At 51.6% G+C, this 24,462-nt stretch overlaps 8 protein-coding genes across 8 annotated transcripts; 3 read left to right on the forward strand and 5 right to left on the reverse strand.

Moving 5' to 3' along the window:
- Positions 1–53: 53 nt before the first annotated feature.
- Positions 54–629, reverse strand: J4E93_005692 (uncharacterized protein; the record flags this gene model as incomplete). The annotated part of the gene is given in 2 exon segments (XM_049343612.1): positions 54–608; positions 624–629. 2 exon segments carry the CDS (start codon positions 627–629, stop codon positions 54–56), a joined length of 561 nt encoding a protein of 186 aa, XP_049198845.1.
- Positions 630–3,204: 2,575 nt separating this feature from the next.
- J4E93_005693 (uncharacterized protein) lies at positions 3,205–4,614 on the forward strand (the record flags this gene model as incomplete). The annotated part of the gene is made up of 2 exons (XM_049343613.1): positions 3,205–3,769; positions 3,821–4,614. The coding sequence occupies 2 exons, from the start codon at positions 3,205–3,207 to the stop codon at positions 4,612–4,614; spliced, it is 1,359 nt and encodes a 452-aa protein (XP_049198846.1).
- A 442-nt stretch (positions 4,615–5,056) lies between these two features.
- Positions 5,057–6,358, forward strand: J4E93_005694 (uncharacterized protein; the record flags this gene model as incomplete). The annotated part of the gene is given in 2 exon segments (XM_049343614.1): positions 5,057–5,063; positions 5,079–6,358. 2 exon segments carry the CDS (start codon positions 5,057–5,059, stop codon positions 6,356–6,358), a joined length of 1,287 nt encoding a protein of 428 aa, XP_049198847.1.
- A 1,574-nt stretch (positions 6,359–7,932) lies between these two features.
- Positions 7,933–11,939, reverse strand: J4E93_005695 (uncharacterized protein; the record flags this gene model as incomplete). The annotated part of the gene is made up of 3 exons (XM_049343615.1): positions 7,933–9,291; positions 9,350–9,702; positions 9,764–11,939. The coding sequence occupies 3 exons, from the start codon at positions 11,937–11,939 to the stop codon at positions 7,933–7,935; spliced, it is 3,888 nt and encodes a 1,295-aa protein (XP_049198848.1).
- Positions 11,940–12,573: 634 nt separating this feature from the next.
- Positions 12,574–13,989, reverse strand: J4E93_005696 (uncharacterized protein; the record flags this gene model as incomplete). Its single annotated transcript, XM_049343616.1, has 1 exon — positions 12,574–13,989. The coding sequence occupies one exon, from the start codon at positions 13,987–13,989 to the stop codon at positions 12,574–12,576; it is 1,416 nt and encodes a 471-aa protein (XP_049198849.1).
- Positions 13,990–15,276: 1,287 nt separating this feature from the next.
- Positions 15,277–16,345, reverse strand: J4E93_005697 (uncharacterized protein; the record flags this gene model as incomplete). Its single annotated transcript, XM_049343617.1, has 2 exons — positions 15,277–15,943; positions 15,996–16,345. 2 exons carry the CDS (start codon positions 16,343–16,345, stop codon positions 15,277–15,279), a joined length of 1,017 nt encoding a protein of 338 aa, XP_049198850.1.
- Positions 16,346–17,469: 1,124 nt separating this feature from the next.
- On the forward strand, positions 17,470–18,381 carry J4E93_005698 (uncharacterized protein; the record flags this gene model as incomplete). Its single annotated transcript, XM_049343618.1, has 1 exon — positions 17,470–18,381. The coding sequence occupies one exon, from the start codon at positions 17,470–17,472 to the stop codon at positions 18,379–18,381; it is 912 nt and encodes a 303-aa protein (XP_049198851.1).
- A 3,232-nt stretch (positions 18,382–21,613) lies between these two features.
- J4E93_005699 (uncharacterized protein) lies at positions 21,614–23,053 on the reverse strand (the record flags this gene model as incomplete). The annotated part of the gene is made up of 3 exons (XM_049343619.1): positions 21,614–22,761; positions 22,808–22,960; positions 23,011–23,053. The coding sequence occupies 3 exons, from the start codon at positions 23,051–23,053 to the stop codon at positions 21,614–21,616; spliced, it is 1,344 nt and encodes a 447-aa protein (XP_049198852.1).
- Positions 23,054–24,462: the final 1,409 nt, after the last annotated feature.

Below are 24,462 nucleotides of genomic sequence, written 5' to 3' on the forward strand. Positions count from 1 at the left end.
TGAGCGGACTCGCAAGTTAATCATGTCCACTGTCGCACCGCACCGTCCCTTCTTCAGTCCCTCATCACCACACCTCTGTGTCTATCCAGCAGAAAGCGCTCCACCACTGCCTGCTCTTCCAAATCCAACGCCTGTACACCATTGAGCTCATCATCTTCCTTCAGCTGCCTAGGCCTATGATCACATATCGGTCGCCGGCAATTAGGACACAAGTTCGAGAAGTCGGCGAGGCCGTTTATCAGGGTACCAAGACAGCTGTAATGAAACGCGTGGCCGCAATCAGTCTTGACGGGGATTTCGTCCTGGGCGCGCTCGTGTACGTTGAGGGTGTCGCGGCAAATCGAACAGTCTCCTTCGGGGAGATCAGAGGCATCGGTGATGGCAGGTGCGTAGTCTTGCGGCTTGAGCGGAGGACCCACAGGATCAAAGCAGACATCTGGAAGATCATCTGGGTCAACCTCGTCCTCACTGTCGAGTTCATACTCGGGGAATTCCATGTCAGTGGCCGTGGGGTCGAGTAAGGTGGGGTCGAGTAAGCGTCCGAACCCGCACGAAGATAGTGCCAGCTGCACGTTATGGGCGAATTCTACGTCTTGCGCACTGGCGGCCTGTGCGGTATCCACGAGCATCTGGAACATGTCCAGAGAATATCCAGTGTACGCTCCTCGGCTACACAGGGATGCGACATCCGATATCAACAGCATCAGTGTGCCGCGGACATCGCAAGCTGCCAGTTAACGCCGTATGGCTAAGCTTTTCGCCGAAAAGGCGTAGCCTACTACGAATTGATACTCCTCTACTATTCGATCAATGTAGGAATCATCCTTTGGCGAATGATTGTGATAGTCAATCGCACGTTGGATTAATTTCGCAAAGACTTCAAGTATCATGTCGATCGCATCGCTGTCATGAAGAACTGGGATTAGAGCTCTAGTCAAGTCGGGGATCTTGTCGGCGCCCGAGCACTGACGTGCATTGAGTTGGCGTTGATAGCCGTCGTGGAGATCTTCGTAGCGCGGCTGGGAATTGAAGATGTTCATGATGCATTCACGACTTTGTCAACAAAATACCTTGTAGAGACCAGCAGGCTGTGTGAGAGGATAAGGATCGCAAATCCCAGAATCGAGTCCATATCGACAACCGCGCATGGACTGAGTGGTTACGACTATGGACCGGACAACTTTTAGTGACCTTGAGACAAGTACATCGTCTTCACTACTTCCCAAAGCCTCTGCGCTGATTCCATACTTTGGTCCAAACTCATCGATGGTACTGTTTGGAGGTGATGGGGTCCGAAGGGTGTGCGAAGTCAGGAAGATAACATCGCCCACGCAGCGACAGATGAAAGCACAGATGCATTTCGAACAAAACAGTGGGAGTAATTCGTGCTGGCTCTCGCCAAAAAGTAAAAATTTCCGCAAGCTACGGCAGTCGCTGAACTTGGGGAGTTCAAGGGACTCTGAAACTCCCCGGAATTAGCTCCTGATGTTAGATTGCCAGGGGTGCGTAGGATATGTAGATCCCCACGTGTACAGCGCGATAAGGTGACACGCTCAATGATTTCCAAAATACCTCTGCGCGAGCGGTCTGTAATACGTGCATCAGAGTCAGCTCTCTTAGCTTAACCTGCCGCCCGGCCTCTTGCCCTTGTCATGACCAATGTGAGAGTCGTGATTCGTACCTCGGGAGGTGACGAGATCGCGATTGGTGCTGCCAGGCATGTATCGAGCTCAACATTTCTTTTGCGCAGTGGCTTCGTCCCATATCACTGCGCCATCACGAGCGAAAACGCCACGTTGTCGCGTTTTGGGGTTAAGGTTGGCGCTAGCGTCGATGATCGTCGTCGGCTACGGGGCTCCGCGGTAGCGCAGTGACGTCGCCGGTGAAGACCTTTACCCTTCTGCCACCAGGCAAGCGAAACGGCAGACCACCTAACGCCATCGAGCGAGAACGCGGGATTTCAACTTTCGCATCATTTCCTGGCCAAAATTCGATCGCATCGCGAGACGCAGAGCCGCCGATCTCAATCAGCCGGATCGCCGCTGCGAATCTAACCGAACCGTATCTCCATGTATCGAGCACTAGCAGACTGCGGATTTTCCGATCCGATCCTGGTAGGCATCACGGCACATCATGGCATATTGGCGACTGTGCCAAGGTGATATTACCTGCAGCATCCTGACGTCGCTCATATGGCCAGCACACTCTGGAATCTGCAAGTTCACAGCGAACGCCCTGTACAGATGGCATGGTGCTAGCTAAGATCCTGTTCTGGTCCCGATGGGGCCGTATAGGCATCCCACGAGCCCCTGTGTACTTCCAGCGTTCGGCGAGGGTGAGCACAAATTCTCCGCCGAATAAGAGAGCCGGCGCTATTCTACCTGCCGATTCTGCAAGCTACTGCATAGTGCACCAAGATATGATGTATCTATTACCGTCACCTAATCCCTGCTCCATATACGGGAGATGTGTAGGCCATAGGAGATCGCTTCAAGAACTTTATCACATTCGTTCTCGGATTCACTGCAATGGTTCAGATATTGCGACTGACGCGTTTCGACCGCTCCACCCGTCCACATTTCTTCGATGACAGGAGCATTGTGGCTTGGTCGAACCGAGTGAGTGTTAGCTGCTGAGAGCAAATGAGAACGACTCCTTTATCATCGCGATCACTTCCTTAATTCTGGGGAATTGGCCTTCGATCCGAGTGAGTTATTGGCGCACCGTGCGGATACAAGTGGGTCACTCGAGCTGTGCCGAATGCCAAAATGCCATGAATCTGACTCGCTTTCAAAGGCTTGGCTGGGGGGCACCACGACTCAGATAAGTAATGGGTAATCCGGAAACATCTGATTGGGTTGCGGCGTTATACATCATCCATGTGTGGATCTGTGGCGGCATGGCGTTTTGACTAAGTCTTCCCCAGTTCTAGTTGGCGATCATGATGACAACCGTACGAAAATGGAAGCGCAACACTCTTCTTCGGCGACTGTTGATGGAGATCATACTCAACGTGGACGGTGCCAACAGATACCATCCATGCAGGCTTTACCGGAGCGGTGGAGAGGCTTAGAGGCAGCTGCGCGGAGCAGAAGTGTATAAATCCTCTTCACCGTGTGTTCCACATCAGCTCTTCAGCCAGAGCCATCACTTGCTCCTTCTCCCCTTCTCTCCTCATACCGACAATCCTGTGTTACCAACATCATGAGGTTCACTCAATCAGTCACTCTGGCGTTGCCAGCCCTCGCTGCGGCCTACCCCGGCATGATGGGCGCGAACTCCCGCCCGGAGATGGAGGAGTTCCTCCGTGGGGAGATCAAGCGTGAACAACTTGCGAACCGCGCCGCTGAACCCCAGCTGCTTAACCCAGTCGGAAACCTGTTGGGCTCGCTTGGCGGCGTTGTTGATGGGCTTCTGTCCTCAGTCGGCCAGGCCATCGTCAAGAAAAGCAACCTGCGTCCTGAGCCTGGCTACGAGTTCAAGGCACCTGGTCCCAACGACTCTCGTGGCCCATGCCCAGGTCTGAACTTGCTCGCCAATCATGGTTATCTCCCCCGTGACGGCTACGTCACCTACGGACAGGTTTTGGAGGCCACTGGGCGTGGATTCAACATGGGTGTAGAACTTGCCACAGTTCTAGCCACGTTCGCTGTCTTGGGCAGTGGAGATTTGGATGGCTTGTCCTTCTATCTCGGCTCGGGAAAGAACGGAATCGGTGGTCTCAACAGGCACTCTGTTGTCGAAGCTGATGTTTCACCCAACCGTGAAGGTATGTTTGCTGACTTCTCAAGGCGGAACCTGAACACTAACATTGAGACAGATTACTACATGGGATGCGGTGACAATCATCATCTCTCTTCCCGTCTGGTGAAGCAGATGGTCGGGTATGCTGCCCAAGACCCCAAGAAGGAGTTCTCCATGGATGTCATGGCCAAGCACTACGCTAAGTCGGCCGGCTTCTCCAAGGACAACAACCCCTTCCTCTACTACTTCCCCTTCCCCCAGATCGTCTCGGTCGCCGCCTTCTCCTTCTACCCCCAGTTCTTCTCCAACGGTACCTACGGTGCTGGTGGTGTGCCCAACTACAAGAGCATCATGAGCATCATCGGTGCCGAGTATGATGAGAAGACCCAGGAGTTCAAGTACGTTCCCGAGCGCTGGCCCGAGAACTGGTACCGTCGTGACACCCAGTACGGCGCGGTTCAGGCCCTCTCCGACGGCTTCCTCCAGATCTACCCCCGCAACATCATCGTTCCTGGCGTTGCTCAGGTCGGTACTGGCAAGTTGACTGTCCAGACCCTGCTCTGCGATGTCTACCAAGGTCTCAACTCTATCACTCCGCTTGCGCTTGGCGGTACCGAGGAGAATGTCGCCAAGGGTGTCTCGTGGGCTCTTTCAGTCCTCGACCCCATCCTCGGCAAGACCGCGCTCGGATGCCCCGACAACGTCGTCTCACCCAACTTCGGACTGTTCCCTCATTCTCAACAGGAGGGTGGCCCTGTCAACCCCCCGAAGGTCCCGTCCGATGCTTGGACTGGCGACAACGTCTACAACAAGGTGTACTTTGGTGGAAAGAATGCTCCCACCAACCCCACGTGCAGCCACTCTAGTTAGATAGCTCTTGGTTGGAACGAGAAAAACTTGTAATAATTAGCGATATCCCAAATTTTGACGCCTCTCCTTTACAGAGCACACTAGACACTAATAAAACGATCTTCATACAGTTCGTTCTTGACCTGTTGCTTGTGAATGACCTTCGATTCGACTATACCATTACCACAGCAATTCGTTATACACTTCACTTTCTTTCCAGCAATTAGCACACGGGCTCTTCACCACAAAGCACTGAAGTAGTGCGATGATTCTCATTACTTCAGATCGCGACTATTGTCAACGCTTTGTACATTCCATTCATCGCTGGAATCCGGGTCGGTGAAATCGTAAGTTTTTATAAAGGCGTTGTGGGCTGGCCGAGATTGCCACCACAACTAGACATACAGGAAGTTGCAGCACCGGTCTACAAGTACACGTGTCTTCAACTCGCTCTACTATCATCATGGACAGTTTACAAGAAGCAGAACACGAGCTACCCACCCCCTTAACGTACCTTCACACTGTTCTCATCGCAGCGGAGGACACACATGAAGCTCGCAGTAATGTCGTTGCTACATACGACACCATGTTGCTATATGCACTTAGCTACCCGAGGAAACGAGAGCTGGCTCTGAACTCATGGACAACGAATCTAGGAGCGCTTGCTTCCACGCCCTCTGGAGATTTTGGGCAAGCGTGGCACGAGCTGATGGAGCGTCGTGAGGAGCTGATCGACTACATGGACAAATCGCAGATGGAAAGAGGGCAGAACGAAGTCTTCATGGGTGTACGCGTCGACGACCACACTCAGCTTTGGTTGAGGATGCTGCAATCGGGTTACAACAGGCAATTTGCCGATTTCGTGACCCAGTTGATGGACGAACAACCCCGTTTTGTCGACCGACCGAGCGACATTGACACTTTCATACAACAGCGATCGCATGTAGAGGACTTCCCACATTTGAACGACTTATTGTTGATCCCTGCACCAGCCACTGGACACGGCAAGACGGCAGAGATTGTCTTTAATCTCTTAGTCCACCACATCGCATACATATGCGACCTATTCCAGAAAACAAGTTATGCACCCAGTCCAGAGTTGGTGGAGGCCATTGCAGGGTATCGCATCGACCAGCTGTCGCGAATGTTTGCTGATCCAGGCAATCACACGCCGTTAGATGCGCGTGTACATTCCGCCGGCATAAACCACCGTACCATCCATGACTTCGTTGTTTTGCGAGCGAAGGAGATTCTCCAAAGTACAGAAAAAGAGCTTCTCAACTGGCACATGTACAAGTGGCTTCTGGGGTGCGTGGAAAGCGTGATTCAGGATGTACCTCGCACTAGGATTCTTTTCGATGATATTGGTCTTGGCGAGGTCGTAGGCGCGGACATCGTCGAACAGAGCAACTTCGTCCCCTATCTGACCGTGAGTCTGACTATCCCTGAAGGTATGATTCAGGAATGGCAAGAATACGAGCCTGCTTCATTCGAAGACGTAGAGTGGGAAGCGACCGGTCCTCTTATTCTAGCCAGCAACGTGGCTACGCCTGTCCAGCTTGGGACTGAAGCCATCTGTCCAGTCGATTTGGAGCCCTTTGACGTCCGCAACGCCGATACGATGGCTTGGGGGGTCGGATGCGGCCATGCGTTTCATGCGCAGTGCTTAGAAGATCTGATCAACGGTATCGAGAATAACAGCAATTGCTGTCCGCTGTGTCGAGCGGAGATCTGTGATGCGAGAGAGCGGCGTCGTATTGAGTAGACACTGGAGCCTACATCAAGATAAGAACATGCAAGTAGGTGGCCCAACGTCAACGTTGGCTTCAAGGCGTTTGGTCGCTGTCCTGTATGAGGTGGGCGGAGGAGAAGCTGGCTGGATCAGGCGGCAGAAATCCATGCGATAGCGCTAGCCCCGCCCCAGACTTCGCTACATAATGGTCGCGCGTTGTGCTACGAGGTCATCAGCAGCATTCATTACAGGGTAGATTTGTCAATTGAGGACGCGTAGAATGGAGATCTGGATTGATATCAATTGACATAGAAGGCAATGAGACTGTAGATAGCTGAACGCTGGATAAGTGATTCCTCGGGTAGACGCGGCATTGCCGAATCAAGACTAGTCTCAAGACCGCGCACGTGCGCACGCGTGACGCGTCATCCATGGGAACCTTGGAACATTCCATCTACACCTGCCGCCAGCATTGACGGTCCCGTGCGTGTCAGCTCTTCGAACCGGCCTACGCGTGATCCTACAAATTACACCACTCTGAAGCACAAATGTCGCATTATGCGTCTTCCAAGGCCCATCATGCGTCATCTCCACCGTAAACCTCCTCAGTATCTCCGGCACCAGCTTATACATCTCCGCATTCGAAAGCTACAGCACCATCATCAGTAAACGCGACAACCAATCAAACCCCAGTTAGCGGCACTCACATGCTTCCCAATGCAGGTTCAGGTACCAACCGATCTTTTCAAGCGGCTGCTGCGTAGGATATATGGTAGGAATAGCACTTGGGTCGCTGACGTGCACTTCGTCCGGTGCTGTGCGCACGATTGGGTCGTATTCTAACACGTTGGTCGCTATTAGCATGTTTTCTCAAGGGCACAGAACTTGACGTTGTTCCGATACCAGCGTCTCTTTGCAAAACATCCTTCAACTCGCAACGATGGGAACACTGACTGTGACATGTCAGCTCTCACCCATTGATCGAGAACAGGAAAATCGAACCTTTTATGCATCGCGCGCATATGCATCTCCAAATCACCCTGATACATGCGATACATAAGCCATGTGCGCGATATCGCGGACCAGATAGGACCTGGTACTTTCGCAAGCGGGTGAAGCGTTCGCGCATATGTGAGCCAGCCTATGCAGTAAAGAATGGGTATATAAACGGAGAGGACGACTAGGGAGTTCCAAAGGTCAAGATTTTGGAATAGCGCCATGGTTGAGGACGGTGGCCTTGGTGGGAAAAATGCAGAATACAATGAGCTCTGTGACTCGTTGGTTTAGTGTCAGCATCATGAGGGGTAGTTACACGGCTGGCCGTTCGCGTAATCGTTCTCAGGCCTGTAAGTCAATATGCAACCTATCACAAGCGATTAGTGCGTTAATGCAGTCAACCTTGAACGTGTAGGGTCGTTGAAGAACAAGTGGTCAGAGCTTTGGAGATGTTGCTCAGATTAGCCTTGAACGCTTGCTTTATAGCACTTGGCCGGCGATCGACAGTGAACAAGGAAAGATGTTGCGAGGTCTCGCAGTTGGTCGTATGCTGAGCCTGCACTCGTGAAACGGTATTAATTCCTGTAAATCGTGATCCAATGACTTTTCCATCATCCAAAGCTAGCATACCCCTCAGTCAAAGTCGCACCACCATTCGGTCTCTCCGGCTCCATGCCAGCGACTATCCCCCTCATTCGTACAAGCAATTCCGCAACCCTGAAAGGCTTCCCAACAACATCGTCCATTCCCGCAGCCATAGCTTGTTCAATCTGCTGTTGGCGCACATTGGCCGTGACCCCGATGATTGGCACTCGCGCCTTCAACAAGCCCTGTTGCTCAAGCTTCCGTATCTCGGCAACGGCCGTAAGTCCGTTCATGATGGGCATCTCCCAGTCCATGAGGATGAGACTGAGTTCGATGGGCAGTTCGCCATTATGAAGGGCCTCTCGCGCGATCGCGTCGCCAGTAGCTTGATCGTGTTTCCACAGACTGGTCTTTGGTAGAAAGTCAAGGGCTTCTTGGCCGTGATTGGCGACGCTCACAACACATCCCAAATTGCGCAGTTGTTTGGCGAGAACGCGCTGGTTGATGAGATTGTCCTCCACGACGAGAACATGCAGCGTATCTGGTATACTTTTTGTGCGCTTCAATTCTTGCAGATCGGGGCCTTCTGGCAGGCCTAGCGCTTCCGGCCGAACGTGAGAGTGTTCGGTCTGCGAGGATTTTGATTGCACCGACGGGCGGCGTGCTTTTGGACTGGCAGAGTCTGATCTTTGACCTTGCTCGCCTGTGGATATGCGTACGGGAGGAGACGGACGCGTTAGGCTCACGAGCGGTATCGGGCGTCTGTGCTTGATCTCTTCTGGGAAAACATGCGGAAGACTGCCTTTCCGGGCTACAATAGGTCTCGCCCGTCGTGATTTAATGTAGAAGGCAAACGTGCTGCCTCTTCCAGACTCACTCGCGACGCCGATTGATCCGCCTTGTAACTCGGTGAGACGTCTAGATATGAATAACCCAAGGCCAGAGCCACCGTAGTGTATGTGCGTCCGAGGTGAGGCTTGTGAAAAACGGGTGAAGAGATTGCATTTTTCTTCGTCGGAAAGTCCACGGCCCGTATCAGTGACGGCAAATTGAATGTAGAATAACTCTTGAGCTTTCTTCCAATCCTCTTCCAAGTGGGGGTCTTGTCCTACTAGCCTCTCCTCGTTATACTGTATTCCATGTAGCGTTGAGACGGGTTCAGCGCTGCTGGCGGCGAGAGTCACTGTTACACGCTTGGTAGACTCCAAGCGGGTGAACTTGATGGCATTAGTGAGGAGGTTGATGAGAATCTGCAGCACCCTTGTTGGATCCAGAGATGCCCAATCGATGTCCATGTTGCGATAGGATTGATCCACGTTCAACACGAGGTTGATACCTGCTGCTCTTGCTTCTGCGTCGAACATCTTCACTGCATGCATAACCACCTATTAGGTTATGAAGTTAGTCTGTGTAACATACGTATCATCAGATCAGAGGTCTTACACTCTCGGGTTGCGCAATGACCGGTGTCATATCCAAGAGACCCGAATCGAGTTTGGAGATGGTGAGAATATCGTCGACTATGTGCTTCATGTGCGATGCGCAAACTCCTATCGTCTGGGCAGCGTCAAGGGTAGATTCGATGAAAGCCGTCCACTCGTTTGGTGTGGTGTTTTGGCGCTCTTGGTAATCTTCTTGGGGATAGGAAGACGTGATCGAATCCGCACATTGCATGATGGCGCTGAGAGGGTTGCGCATTTCATGACTAGTCGTATCCAGAAAGTGTTCCAGGTGTTGCTTGCCTTGCAGTGCGCTGTCCATGCGTATCTTTTGAATGCCTTCAGCCCACTTTTGCTCTAATTTGGGCGCAGGAGGTCAGTGCATGTATCATGGGTCGTCGTACTTGAAGGTGCTTACTGGATATATCTGTAACATTCCCGACGACCTCAACAAGATCGCCATTCGGACCCAGCTCGGGGAAGGCTGAACACAAAATCCACTTAAAGTGCTGGGTATCCTCCGTCTGCGGCTCATCTGACTCTGACGGCGGCGTCCAGGGCATCCGCGTACGCAGCTCAAAGATAACAGATTCGTGATTCATGATTAGTTTTGCGAACATGGATTGGCAGTAAGGGATGTCCTCTTCGAACGCGATCTTAAACCATGCCTCGGTGGCGTTGTCATCAGCGGATGCGACCTCAAACATATCATGCCATCGTTGATTACGGTAAGTATAAGTTCCTATCGGATCGATGATAAAGATACCAACGTCGGATCGTTCCGCGAAGCGTTGAAACTTGCTTTCTTTGAGTTGTATTTCAGCCATTAGATGTTCTTGGATCTGAGCAGCCTGGATGATGGCGTTTTCTCTTTGCTGGACTTCGTCTTCGAAAAGAACAATGGACGCAAGAGACGTAGCTAGTAACCGCACCATGACCTGCAGGTATTGCTGGTACTCTTCATCGAAAGGTCGGCGCGGATTTATGCCGATTATGAGGAATCCTTCTACCTGGTTTCCAGTGGTGGGTATTATTGGACAGATGACTAGGGTTCGACAAGGGTCACCATATCCTTTCCAGTCGATGCCTTGTAAGGCTCTTGTCGAATCGGGAAGGTCCTCGACGTGAACAACGGTCGCTTTGCCGGACTTGGAGGCCCTATTCAAGAACGGCTGGAGGATATAAGAGTCTTCGTTGATGTTTATAGTCGCAGGGGCGATGGGATGGTCACCGGAAACGCCAATGGTACCCTTGAGAACGCAGCCTTCCAACGGAGGAATGCTACCGGGGGATGATACCGAGGGTATTTGAGCGCTAACATGCCGCTCGGCAGCATATAGCAAGGCAAATGGCACATCTTTATCGTTCAAGCTCAGTGAGCGCAATGTAGTCTCCCAAAATGACGGAAAGTCTCTGGCATTCGCGCTCTGGGTTCCCATTGCGACCAGACTAGAGACGCGGCGCTCGAGGATACGGTGGTTGGAAACTTCGTAGAAGGACTGGTAGTAGGCTGCCACTTGGCCGTCGGTGTTCAATATCGGGACGAATTGAAAAGACCAGTGCGTCTCTTCAAGGATCTTGTCTCTCTCAATGAAGAGGAGCATGTCAGGCTCGGCTATCGATTCGCCTGTTGATTTGATGTGGTCGACCAGAGGTTGAAACGAGACCCAGTGATCAGGCGCCTTGACACGGACACTTTCACCCATGCAAGGATGGAGGCTGCCAAGGAGTTGGACATATGGCTCGTTGTACAACATGATGACATCGTCGCCCCAGAACATGACGGCTGGCACATTGTTACTGAGTACCGTGTTCGCCACGCAACGCAGATCACTAGGCCATGAACTCATTGGACCCATGGGTGTATTTGCCCAATCTACACTGCGGAAGTACTCGATATGTGGGCTCGTAGAAGTGAGTACATCAGATGTACAGTCGAAGGACGTATGCGTGGCTGCACTTCGGTCTGCAGAAGGGCTGGTGCCGGGTTCGGGAGTTCGTGGTATATGGGCAAGCGATAGCTGGGGTTTGATAGGTAGCGCATCTGCGCGATGCTTGCTCTTAGGCGCCTTCCGCTCGCGTCGCAGGGAGCGGTGGCTCTTTCCTCCTGGGGCGGCGTCAACCCACAGCAGTCGCGTTGGCACTCCGCTAACAATCTTGTAGCGCCCCACAGTTATCGCATTCCATACGTGCCCTTCGAACGTGTATGCATTGCCGCGTTGTTGTAGGTCCTCCTCAATCCCATGCCCACGAATCCACTCCCGGAAGGCAAGTTGCGGTCCCGAGCTCTCCGCGAACAAGCTCGTCGAATCGTCGCCTGTTATCTTGACCAGCAGCCCGCCAACCATATGTAGCGCCGTGTTCGCATACACGAGTTCGATGGGGTAGACTTCATCATGGCCTAAGGACGAGCGTGTTTCGACGGCGAAAGTAGGGCGGTCGTCGCGGTCGAGGGCTTCGAGAAGCGAGAAGTCTGCTAGCTCTCGCTCTGCGGGCTTCAGCTTGGGTCGTGATGTATCGAATGGTGGTGGTGAGCCATAGCCGGTCGTCCCGTAGTAGTTGCGATGCGCGAGTAGTTGCCCGTTCGAGGCCATTTCATCCGGCGCAAAGGCGAGTGGCGGAAGTCGACAAAACACACGACCGCCGCATTGAACAGACGTTGGGATACTGCTTTGCGCAAAAGAGGATTACTTTTGCCTTCCGTTGCTATCTGGTGAGCTAGTGCAGCTATTGGTCTGGACGCTGCGTCTCTAGCTACGATGACTGAAGCGTCTCGGTCCGCTAGCTGGCGGCTGCACGCCCTCGCCGAGATCTTCAACATGGCGTCATCGGGGATTAGAGTTGTTGAAGCGCTCTGCACGTTGAGTAATCGTTTGGCATGTACTCGGCGAGAGTTTGACGGTCGTGTCACTATCAGTTCACGTCGCTCAGGATTTCGGCGTTGCTGCCCTGCGGCGATCCCAACCCTTGCTGCCGTACGATGGAGCTAATCCGCACGTAGACTAGAGCACAGTCACATGACGCCAAGCCGACCCCGCCGTGCTACCTGTGGACTCAACACTTCGCCTGCCTGGGCCTTCACTTGACGAAGTTGCAGCATCACTCTTGTCATGGAACACATAACTAATCCAGCTTGCCATTACCTATGATGCACAAAATACTTGTCAACACCAGCGTCTACATCCGATGTCCTACTAACGCGATGTCACAATCTCCACCTTCTGTCAGCTATGAAGCTTCATCTCGAACCTCGTTGTCCAGCACTGCGGTATAGTCGCGTGCCCCACATATACCTGTCCGACATGCCGGACATCTGATCTCAGGAACTCCAGGATACACCCCGTTCACCAACTCATCCAAGCACCCACGATGCAGTAGATGCGCACATGCCTTTAGCTGAACGCACACGTTGTCAACGTCCGCGTAATCTTCAAGGCAGATTGGGCAGCGCTCGGTCGCTATTGGCGTGCTCATCACATCGCACAACCTGTCGAGATCAATGCGCGGTCCGGTCGGCTCTATTGGGACGTCCACGGCAGGGCCATTGTCGAGATGGCGAAGGATGTAGGCTTCGAGCTCTACGGTAACCACGTCGCCCATACCTGCAGGGCGTGTCCAAGAACGTGTATGATCGGGTCGCATCCCCTTCGGTGCCCCCACCATGTGCAGCTTCAGCAGGTTTGCACGTATGGTGCCGTTCGGATCTGCTTTCAATCGATCGACCTCGGCCAAGGCATAATAGAGGAAGTTGATGTACACGGTTGCGTGGAAGAGCTCCGGGGCGACAATATCGTAGAGTTCACGCAGAGGGCATTGCGCAAGGAACTCGATGTTACCCCTGGTATTGACGGTCGCCAGGGCCTCACGCACAGGCTTGGGAATGTCTGAGAAGGGATTCTGCAGCGCCATCTTCGAGGACAGAAATAGCACCTCATAGCCTTCATGTATCACCCTCTTGACCGCTTGGGGGGGATATCGAGCACGAAGGCTGTGTCGATCATCGAAGTGGTGAACGTCGATGGTGTTCAGTAAGAGCCAGAGGAAGTGCTTGATGATGTGCTCGATATCTTCCGCTGCGTACCCATCCTGGATACGTATACCGTCCTCGAGAAACCGCGTTAGACCGGGCCACATCTTGGAGTGTCTTCTTTGGAATGCCTGGGACTGCTCTTCGAACGCGGTGCTATACCAGGTTGGTGATAATTCGTTGGGCCACCAAGTTGTCCATTCGTAGTACTTCCACAGCTCTGGGCCTAGTGAACCATCAACATCGGCTTCGGAATGCGTCGCGCAGCTCAAAAGAAACCAGAGGCGGGCGCTCGCGTCGTTACTTTTATCCTCAAGATCGTCTCCCGCATTGGGCAATTCACGTACGCACAGATCGAAGAATTCTTCAAACGGCATCTCAAGTAGCTGGCGCTTGGTTTCGGTAGAAGCAGTGCTGTAGTACACATTGTTAACAAAGCTTTGTTTTGTGTCGGCGCGGGCTTGAAGGTAGAATTCGCCGGTGTCGGTGAGTCGAGTATACGAGGCGCTATGTGCGGCCATACCCATAGGCTGCAGGATGTGCTTATAGACACCTGCGAAGTCTTTGACACGCGGTCTGAGCAGGGCTGTCAGCCAGGGTAGAGGTGCGGGATGCATGCCGTCGCGTGTAATTGGGGGTGGAGCATATGTCGTCATTATCGATCGTGGGACCGTCGAGTGATGATTCAGTGGAATTCGGGTAGAGTGTGTGGTAAGAGCGAGTTTAGTACCAAGGCCTCTGGGAGAAATGGAATGTAGTGGTACAGTTAAGCAAGAGCACTGTGTGAAGTACGACATGAGCCTTCAATGGTTGTGTAGTGAACAAACGGTCATTTCAGCTTTCAGTAGGGGAACTGCACCTTTCGTTGGTGAGCAAGAATTAATTGGCAAGATGCATTAAAATCGTTGCAACCATTGCTACGTGACGAACAATTCACTCATGTTACTCTGAATCGCACTACCAGACTTCTCGAACGCCTTTTCGCAACCCCAGTATCGCTGGATATGAACGATGTCAGAAGTCGAGCTAACCGCTAGTCATGTAATTATCGGGATGCCATGGTTTAGATCTCCGCTAGAAGAATATGGCTTTAAGTATTGTTGCAGTAGGGGAGAAAAATGATCGAATTTTCGTGTCGGGACAAAGAGGTAAAGGTGGTTCGTGTTGTTTGTCGATTAGTGTGGTGAGTAGAATGGGTGGTTTGCGCAACCTCAACCACTTCACCAAAGGGAAGAGATTAGTCCAGTTGAACAAGCACACCCTACTCTACCTACCCTCCACCTACTTCAGCGTCACTTTACTTCCAAATACCTTCGTGATGAGCAAAAGCAAAAAAACTCAAAATCCCCCAAAATGCTCAAACCTCAATTTCTGCCGCCACAACGACCAAGAAAAGGGCAAAAAAGATGTGTTGTGACCTAACCAGGGGTCGCTTTTTGAGGCGTCAGCGGCGTTCTTCGAACGAGAGACTCTTGCGAGTCGTGTGGAGTGAATACTTACAACCTGGAATCTCTTGATATCGAACTGAGTCGTAGTCAAGCGCCTTGCCATTGGGCCATTAGGCCAGTTGTACTGATTGATGGAAGTTTAGGAAATTGTAATGTACTAGTAATCTGCTGTGATGACAAAGCTGCCGGTCAATAATCGCAGGAATTATCTGCTTGCTGGGATGGGTGGTGGACGTGTAGCGTGAAAGAGTTTGCGCTTGTGGTGGGGTTTCGGAAGGCTTCGGCGGGGTGGGGCACGGCAAACTTCCCACCTTGCGAAAAGACGTGTTGGACCAGGAAGGGAACACGAAGTTGACGCGACAGAGAACAAACACATGCATGATCATTGTATTTACATTCGATGCATTGCATCTAATCTAGTGATTCGTACCCATGAGGCTGCTCACAGATAAACCCTTAAGCCCTCGCTGCGGGCTGTGTGAGTGTGCTTCCGCCATCGGGGTACAAGACCTGCTCGTTGAAGAAGACACCACCTGGACCAGCCAGGAGGAGTACAGTCGCAGCCATGTCAGTGTCAGCGCCAGGACGACCAGCAGGGTTGCTCATGCCGGACTCGATACGGCTCTTGTTGTCTTCGTCGGAAGTGCCAGTAGTCATCTCACTCGGGAAAACACCAGGCGCGATGGTGTTGACGCGGACCTTGGTGCCCGCAAACGTTGTAGCCAACATACGGCTCAAGTGTGTAGCAGCCGCCTTGCTCGACGCGTAAGAGAATTGGCCACTGCTGCTACCCTTCATGTATCCCGAGATACTGCTAACGTTGATGACTTGCGAGCTGTATCCGGGAGTGACCTTGCCACCTTTGGCCAACAGGGGCAGGAAGTACATTGACATCCAGAAGATGCTTCCAACGTTAGTCTTCATGGTGTCGGCCCAGTTCTCGGGCTGCGACTTGAGGAAGTGGTCGGAGATGGCTTGTGCATCTTCCATGTTTGGCTGGCCGTTTGCGGAGAACTTGGTGTTGTCGTCGCGAGCGATGCCGGCGTTGTTTACCAGGATTTGGATGCCTTTTGGCTCTTTTTGGCACATCTCTTCGTAGAGGCGCTTTACGTCGTCCTTCTCGCTGGGTAGTGTTAGTCCCAGGCAGTGTAAGTAATTTGAGACTGTTTGCCTACCTGACATCTGCCTGGATAGGAATAATCTTGCCTGGACCACCACCGCTGTACAGCTCCTCCGTCTTCTTCAGTACCTCGTCACGTCTTGACGTGATGTACACTTTCGCACCGTTTGCGACTAGCGCTTGTGTGATCATCAATCCAATACCAGTTCCTCCACCAGTAACGAGAGCGGTGACATGAGAAACATCAAAGAGCTTAGAGCCCTTGAGCTCATCGGTGCTAGCCTTGCTGCCACTCATATTTCTGACAATTTGGTATGTAGTTCTTGGGAGAAATTGATTCGTTCGTACTGTTGATGTGATGGATTTGGTAGCTGTAGGAAGGTTTCTTGAGAAGAGTCGGAGCATGTTGGGATATGCTTGTAGTGGTTGCGACCTTTATGTGGTTTAAAGGTGGAGGAACGATGTCACAGTTGGATGCGAACATGATGACGTTGAGACGACGCATGAGTGCTTGTAGAGGGGGTCCAATGCATTAGGCACTGGCGCGACGCGTCGATGCATGCTATGAGCGCTTGCAATCATCGAATTCTGCATTCCCCATAGTAGAAGCGCACGCCACCAACAAGTAGCATGCTTTAGCATCGGTTTATGCTGGTGAAGACGGCAATCACGGCTAGAAGCGAGTTGAAGACCGATGCCGCTAGACATGCAACAGTTAGACATGGGCCTGGATGCGCAAAGATGTATCGTAGATGCTTTTGATGCAGTGTAGTTCTGTTTACACAAGCACAGTGCTTCAAAGCTGGCTCAGTCGCATCGCCAGTGGTCATGAACGCTTCGGTTTGTCGCTTGTGATGGCTCCGCGGACGCAGTCATGCGACTTTTTTGGAGTATGGCCATACTTAGACAGCTAGTAACGAACATACGCCAAGACGATATTGGCATCGTGAGTACCATGAAGAGCTGACATCGCGTAAGGTGATGGTGTTGAGCTGGGTTCCGCTACTGGTGTGCACGAGCTATGACGCAATCGACCCTCCGAATCATCTCCGCACCATCTCCGGGCATCTGCTCACCCCTTAATGAACGCCGGCTTAGAAACCGCGCAATTGTTACAAACCACCACGCCAATCGACTGGCAAACGAGCGCGCGTTGTCGAATAGCTACGCCTAGTACGTAATCCGCACACTTTGTCAGCACGTCTGCGATCATTGGATGCTGAACATTAGTAACACAGCTTGGCCTCGGGAATAGAGCTATGGCATCATCGCCACAGAGATGCCGAATGAGGGGAAGCCCCGGCGGATGAAGGGCGACTTGACGTCGCAATGGTAGGAAGCATTTCTAATCGCATAGACGTATATAACAGCATCGAAGCTGTCCTTGATCATATCCCATATCCAAACAACTTACCATACAGCCACTGATCCAGCAACTACCATCACCACTCTCGATCTAGCCTTCGCAAACCTTCTATTATACAATTCCCAATTCGATTGCGAACAATCCTACCATATCTGTCACCAAAATGACGACCACCGCCTCTCTTCCCACACCCGCGCATCAACTCTCCAACCCTGCGCCTGCCATCAACAACACAACATCCTCCGACGTCAACTACCAAGGCCTGCCCATCCCTCGCGGCCCCGTCACAGCATCGCTGTCCTTCTATAAAGCCCCCGAAGACGGTTCACCACCACACAACTACGTCGAGCCGCTCCCAGGCGTGCCACAACGGAATTGGGGCGATGACTGGACCAAAGTCCAACTCAACGATCTACGAGGTCAGGAGCAGAACTTCACACTAGACAACAATGCGTTCGACACATACCAGAACGTTAAGAGCGGGCTAGACAGAGATGGCTTCGCAGACGACGATGCGGTAAAACGCGTATACTACCCCGAGGTGGAAGAGCTGCTCATGAAGAACGTACAAGGCGCGCAACGAGTCCTCCTCTTCGACCACACCATCCGCCGACCGACCGGCAACCGCAACCCCGTTCAACGCGTACACATCGATCAAACACCCTTTTCCGCCGCCGAACGAGTCAAATTTCACCTACCCGACGAAGCCGAACAACTGCTACAAGGACGGTACCGCATCATCAATGTCTGGCGGCCGCTCAATGGGCCTGTTATGGGTAGTCCGCTTGCGGTAGCCGATAGCCAGACTGTGCGCGACGGCGATTTGATACCTATTGAGCACCGCTATCCTGACCGCAATGGACAGACGGCGGCTGTGGCATACAACCCCGGGCAGAAGTGGTACTATTGGTCTGGCATGACCAATGAGGATCGTCTGCTGCTGAAGTGCTTTGATAGCGACGAGAACGTAGGTCAGTGGGGACGTGTACCGCATACGGCTTTTGTGGATCCAAGGACACCAGAGGGTGCCGTTGGTAGGGAGAGCATCGAAGTCAGGGCGCTCGTCTTTGGTTGAAAGCAGTCACATGTTATTGGTCCTTAATTTCTGCTATTGCATCCAGAAGCACTCATATTCGGCCGAGTATTTCTAGTCAATAATTAATATCCATACACCTTCAAGACATCGCAACCCCGGCCCGCATCCGGACAAAGAAAACACCTCACGTCGCCTTGTATTTGACTTGAAGCACATGCTCCTCAGGTAGCTGCTTGCTTAGGATATCTGTACTCATATTTTCTCCCTGGTATTTTGTCCAGGATCCGTTCCAACACGTTCTCGCCAAGCTCGTATGTGCGGCCTTCTTCGCACAAGCGCATCTCTTTCGACCAAAATGCCGGCCGCATTATGTCAAATGTGGACGTCTCGTCGCCTGGGCGCAATTTGAATTGCACATCGACTCGTCTTTTGCCTCGTTTTTCTTTTTTGCTGCACTTGCTCGCTAGCGGTAATTGCGTTAGTACTCTACGTTTTTGACGCTGCTCTCTTGGACCTCAGTGCTTACCTATGTCCAAGACAGCATCTCTGAGTTCGTCAATCTCGCACTGGTTGAGTCCCCTGAAATTACCGGGTACGGGCTCGTCGGGCAATGCGAAATTGAATATTTTCACGACGCTGAACTCATAGCGAATGTGTGACCCTGTTTCGTGGAGCTCGTGTTCTTTCTGTCGGAAGCGTAGGAAGTCGGGTAAGCAATTCATGATTGTGGTGCTTCTCTTGAAGGTAGTTTGTAGTGTAGTTTGTATGTTGCAGTTCAAGAATGTAACTGTCTCCGAAGAAAACAGCTTTTGGCACGAGCGATGAGTCTGACCTGAGTCATTATGTGCTGAACGTGGACTCATATGTATCACTTTTCGCGTTTTCCATTTCTTCGCCCGACATCCTGGCTCAAATCCAGATGCTGTATCCAGCGGGCATTCAGCACCATGAATGGAAGTAAAGCGAGCAGTTGCAAATCTTCGCCGCGACAGTATTGATGTCAAAGTGTCCTCTCAAACCAAGTGTTAAAACTTGTAGCTGCCCAGGTGGCTATGAGTCGTGAACGCTAGTCACTGTCTTGGCGATCAAGTCATACATGGGCAAAAGCACGATCCAGCTATGAACACACCAAGCCATCGCAGTAGAATGAAGCGGTTTCCAAAGAGCCTATTAGTGTTATGCGGCTGATTTATCATTGAGTGTAGGCGTAGTTGTCGCTTCTCACGCCTTTTTCTACATAAGTGTTTACTTCTCTCGTATTTGTTTGTGAAATCATTTGGGGATCGTGGATATCAACGTTGTTCATTTCTTGATGACTTGTTGTAGCTCAGTATCTGAAGACCTTCAAAACGCTATTTCATGGACTCATTGGTCTTGTATATACAGCTCATGACAAGGGCCTTGCACGATCCTGGGGCGCGTTTTGTCGCTGAAATGATGGCCACGGTCGAAACCCAGATGGCTAGGCAAAGTCAACACCGAGTCGGTTTAATGTAGATTACATTTAGTGCTCCAAACACATTGTCAAGACCGCCTAATACAACAATATGCAGTGATAGCCGCCAGTGTTTTGCGAGACATACATCTCAGGCTCTTACTTGAAGTCGCTCACTGTGCAGCGAACAAGGCTAAGATTTATATGATGAATGAGTGTGGTATTTGTACAAACTGCAGGTGTGGCCAGCCACGCCCCAGCGTCTCAAGCCAACCTTGCATGACTGTGAGCCCTGATTACATACATGTCCTCCAACTGATGTGGCACCATAGATGTGTACACTACATAATAGTGTACGGTGCGTTCGGGTTCAATCCGGCCTGGATAGCTCTGTGTCTTCCAACCAGACTTCCGACTACTTCATCAAGTTTCTTGAACGCATCTTTCGCGTTTGTTGTCACCTCCTCCCCATTTACCTCTCGCTGCATCTTGGGATTCGCGTGCATCAGCTCGGCTTGGTATATTTTGGATCCGTCGTCGTAAATGGTCTCTCTGATCATGACCGTTGCCGCGTTTTCCTGGTCCTCATTTTGTGCGGGCCAGATCTCTGATTACATGGTTCAGTCAAATGGTTTTAAACTTATTGTAGCAAGCGTTACCCACCTGTTCTCAACGCATTCGCCCTGCTAACAACACCCGCCTCTTCGACTGTCACTTGCCTTGAGGAAATTGGTTTTTTTGAGGACATCTTCGGAATGACGAGATTAGGTGTCTTGCGTGTATTAATTCGTTTGGGGATCTTGAATGATGTAAGATTAGGTACAAAGCTGATTCTTGATGGTCGTGTGATGCCATAAACAATGCTATTGTTCTGCTTCTTATACTGTTGAACTATGAGTCTTCATTATTCTTCTGACTCTGGTGTGTTGCGTGGTATCGCGCACTGACTGTCGTTATCGTTCAGCCGCAGACTCATACCATAGCAAGGAGCACCTCAATGACCAAAACTCGATGAGTAGCACATTATTTGACTCTTGCGTGACATCTGGATGACTGAAAGTGTTGAAGGAGTAGGTATGTGTTACACATGCTACGTTCTGAGCATCACAGATGCGTATGATATTTGATCACCTCTCGATGTTTGCATGCACAGATCATGTCTTGCGCATTGCTCTTCATTATGGTAATGCCGCGTCGATATCGTAGGTCGCCTCACTTTAAGCGCTTTTGCATCATCGACTTGTTTGATCAATGTATGATGACCTAGAGTTGACTACACCCACGCAATGACAGAAGACTAAAACACATATTTGGATGCAGTAATTTCTGGCTCACCGAAGCCATAGCCTTGTAAGTACATCTCTGATGGAACGCTGAGGTTTCTACTATACACTCAAATAATCGTCGTAAATGTCACACACCCTTGGTTTGTTGGCATTTCAATATTGTTCAAACAGTGATGACATGTACATATGGCTTTATGATGTGCGAAAAGTGAAGAAGCTTTAATACTAGTGAGCATGGACTGTGCAGCGCTTCCAAGCCCACTGCGAAGCTATCATTCACATCGCAATGAGCAAAAGAGTGTGCGAGTGAGTGGATATTGATTGTGAAGTAGGTTCAAAAAACGTGGTGCAAACAGCTGGTAAGTAGGAAGTGTCGAACAGAAGATGTGTTGAGACATCTTGGATGGGCAATGTTATGCCGATGTTGAAGTCATGCATAATTCAGTGGAGCGCCATCCTTCAGTAGTCCTCCCCTTGGGAGACAATCTCCTTGCAGTTAGGCCTCAGCAGTACTGTCTGTAGAGTAAGGAGTCAGTCATGGCCCAAAGATTCACAACGTCTTACTTACATGCTCGAACTGCGCGATGAATGAACCGGGCACATCCACCAGCGGCGCATATGCCTGGACGATTCCATTATTTACCAGCGTGCGCATACCGAGGTGGTATTTCTCCACACCCGGCAAGCGTTCAAGCTGACGGCGGGCGAAGACCAGAGTACCGAAGTTCTCATCGATGGTCTTCAATAGTGACTTCGCAGATGAATGATGGAGGCCCGCGGCGCTAACGCCCTCATTACGTCCATAGCCGTAGACGCCAACGTCGTCATGGAGATGTGCTTTGCCGGTACTACCGAAGGTTTCAATCGCGAAGATGTCGCCTTCTTCCATGCGCTGCGAAGTTTTCGTCTTGACGAAGGGTACCTGCTTGTCGCCATGGATGTGGTAACGAAGAATGTTATGGCCGGTGATGTTGCGCACCGCCTTCACGGGTATGGTCTTTCCTTTGAGCTCCACTTCGTAACTTTCCATCACCTCTTGGATCATCTCACTAATGTGATCGATCCTTGCGTCGATGCCTGCTTCCTTCAAGCCTGTATTGGTAGCTGCCTTCACCGATGCCAGCAAGTTGTCATAGATCGGGTTGGCTGCCACAGTAAAAGCACTATCCACGATCCTGCCGTTAACATGCACACCAAAATCGACTTTGAGGACGTCGTCGTGTTGAAGAAAGACTTCCTTCGCTCCAGCATTCGGAGTCCAGTGTGCGCCGACGTTGTTTAGGCACAACCCCGTTGGAAAGGCGAGACCAGCTTTGAGACCATCTCCAGTCTCAAGACCCTGGTGGCCAACGAGTGCACGAACACTGTCGTCAATCTCCTCGGCAATGCGGGTGAGAGACACGCCGGGCTTTGCGATGGTCTGTATGTACTGGCGCACTTGACGGTGGACTTCAGCAGCCTTGCGATAGTCCTCCAGGAAGTCTTCATCCATGTTATCCACAGCGGCCAGATGACGAAGCTCTCCAGCCGTGGTACGCTGAAGGTTCTCATCCTTGACGGCATACTCCACAGTCTGACCTTGCGGGTATTTTTGGCCCTGGTACAGATCCGCTAGCGGCACCCTTGGAGGCGCTGTCTGCCGTGTTGGTGATATTTTCTTGCTCTTCTTCTTGTTGCGCTTTCTTTTCTTCTTTGCGCCTTCACATTGTCAGATCCAGATCGAAGTCACGTGATCTCAGCTCACCATCGTTGTTCTTCATGTCAGCTCCAAGCTTCGCGACATCATCGTCTTCGTCTTCGTCTTCATCCTGCCCTTCGAGTACGCCTGGAAGTAGTCCGCTAGCGGCTGCTGGCTTGGGAGGGTTGATGATCGCGATTGCAGCGTCCGCCGAGGACCCTGTCAGCTGTCAGCATCTGTGTTCTCAGAATCACTTCAATGGCGCTCACCGTCTGGGCCTTGGCGATGATCTTCTGGAGACTTTGACCCCATGACTGCTTCGAAGCGATTGTCATCAAGCTTCCGAGCTACTGTTGGTGTCGGTGTTGGAGTTGGTGGTCAATGAAGCGGCGCGGAGCTACCTGGGTGACACGGCGGGGCCTGGGCGGGGCGCGCAACAACGGTGTGCCTTGTGCACTGTCCTATCCTGCCACCAACACGACGTCGCACAAGACCAACATCAATTCCTCGCCTCAATCAAAACTACGAACAAGACCGGTACTCAGCCTCGGACAGCCGAAATTGTTCATTCCAGGCTTTGACACTCCCAAAGGCGCATCGAACCCGGACGGCCCCCCCCCTCATTGTACAGTGGCACTTTGCACACCAACAGGGTAGAACTTCCGTAGCAAGCACAATATTGACGCAAGAGTATGAGGCGGCTGCCGTTGTCATTTTTGATATACACAAGTTGAAAGCTTCGCAAACGCGATGAACGATGGAGACTATCCGCGGGTCCTATGTGACCTGGAGAATCCCGCCAACTGGCACTGGAGTGCATCCTTGTGCTGTTTCCAAACCTTAGTAGATGCGCGATAGCACCATTCGATCATTTTTCCTGATGGTACAAACTTTCAAGACTGAATACCCGATCCCACTTGAAGATCACCTGGGCAATGATACCCCGGTGGTGGACCTCGAAGTTGCCGAACCCCCAACAACAGCTTGTTTAATGCTTCTGGGATTGTATCGCCCACTGCTGCTTCACTGAGCGGCTTCCCATCAGCCGAAGATACAACACGCGCTTGATATCTCTGGGTTCCCCTAAAGCGGTGCACGAATTCCCGTTCGACGAGCACCTTGAAGGCATTGAGGGAGTTCCCCGACAAATTTGGTTCCCAGACATCTACGTTGCGACACAGGCTGTAGTTAGTAGAGTTCAGGTAACGGCAGTAACGGGCGTAATTACCGATGATGTCTTGCTTCGTGCGCTCATACTCAGGACCCAGAGCATCGATGGATTTCCATTTGTGGAAACTTGTCTCGGTTCTTCCACTCCCAGCAAAGATAGTGCAGATGCACTGCCACATTGGAAAACAGTACGAGTTGGTATGAGTTGTAGGAGATGCAAATTCCCAGCAAAGCCTTCTGAAGAACGAGTGCAAATAGGTGTATTCGCAGCCATACACTTTATACTCAGCGTGAGTCACAATGGAAGACGAAGTATGCCATCACAAGGGCCATTCCAACGCTTCCATGAACAGTCGCAAAAGCACAGTCAAGAAGACGGTCATAGAGGTACTAGTGACTAGGTGGTCTCTACATTTCCGGCGATCTCACACAGCTATGGCACTTGTTACACCAACCGGCATGGCCACAGTTTGGGGAACGATCGTTACGTGCCCTTCGACGAAGCGAAAGTTGCGCCGTGCATGCAACTACGGCCCGGCACCGAAGGTGTA

The sequence above is a fragment of the Alternaria ventricosa genome, assembly GCF_023758065.1.
Source record: "Alternaria ventricosa strain BMP 2768 chromosome Unknown scaffold_9, whole genome shotgun sequence".
NCBI lineage: Eukaryota > Fungi > Ascomycota > Dothideomycetes > Pleosporales > Pleosporaceae > Alternaria > Alternaria ventricosa.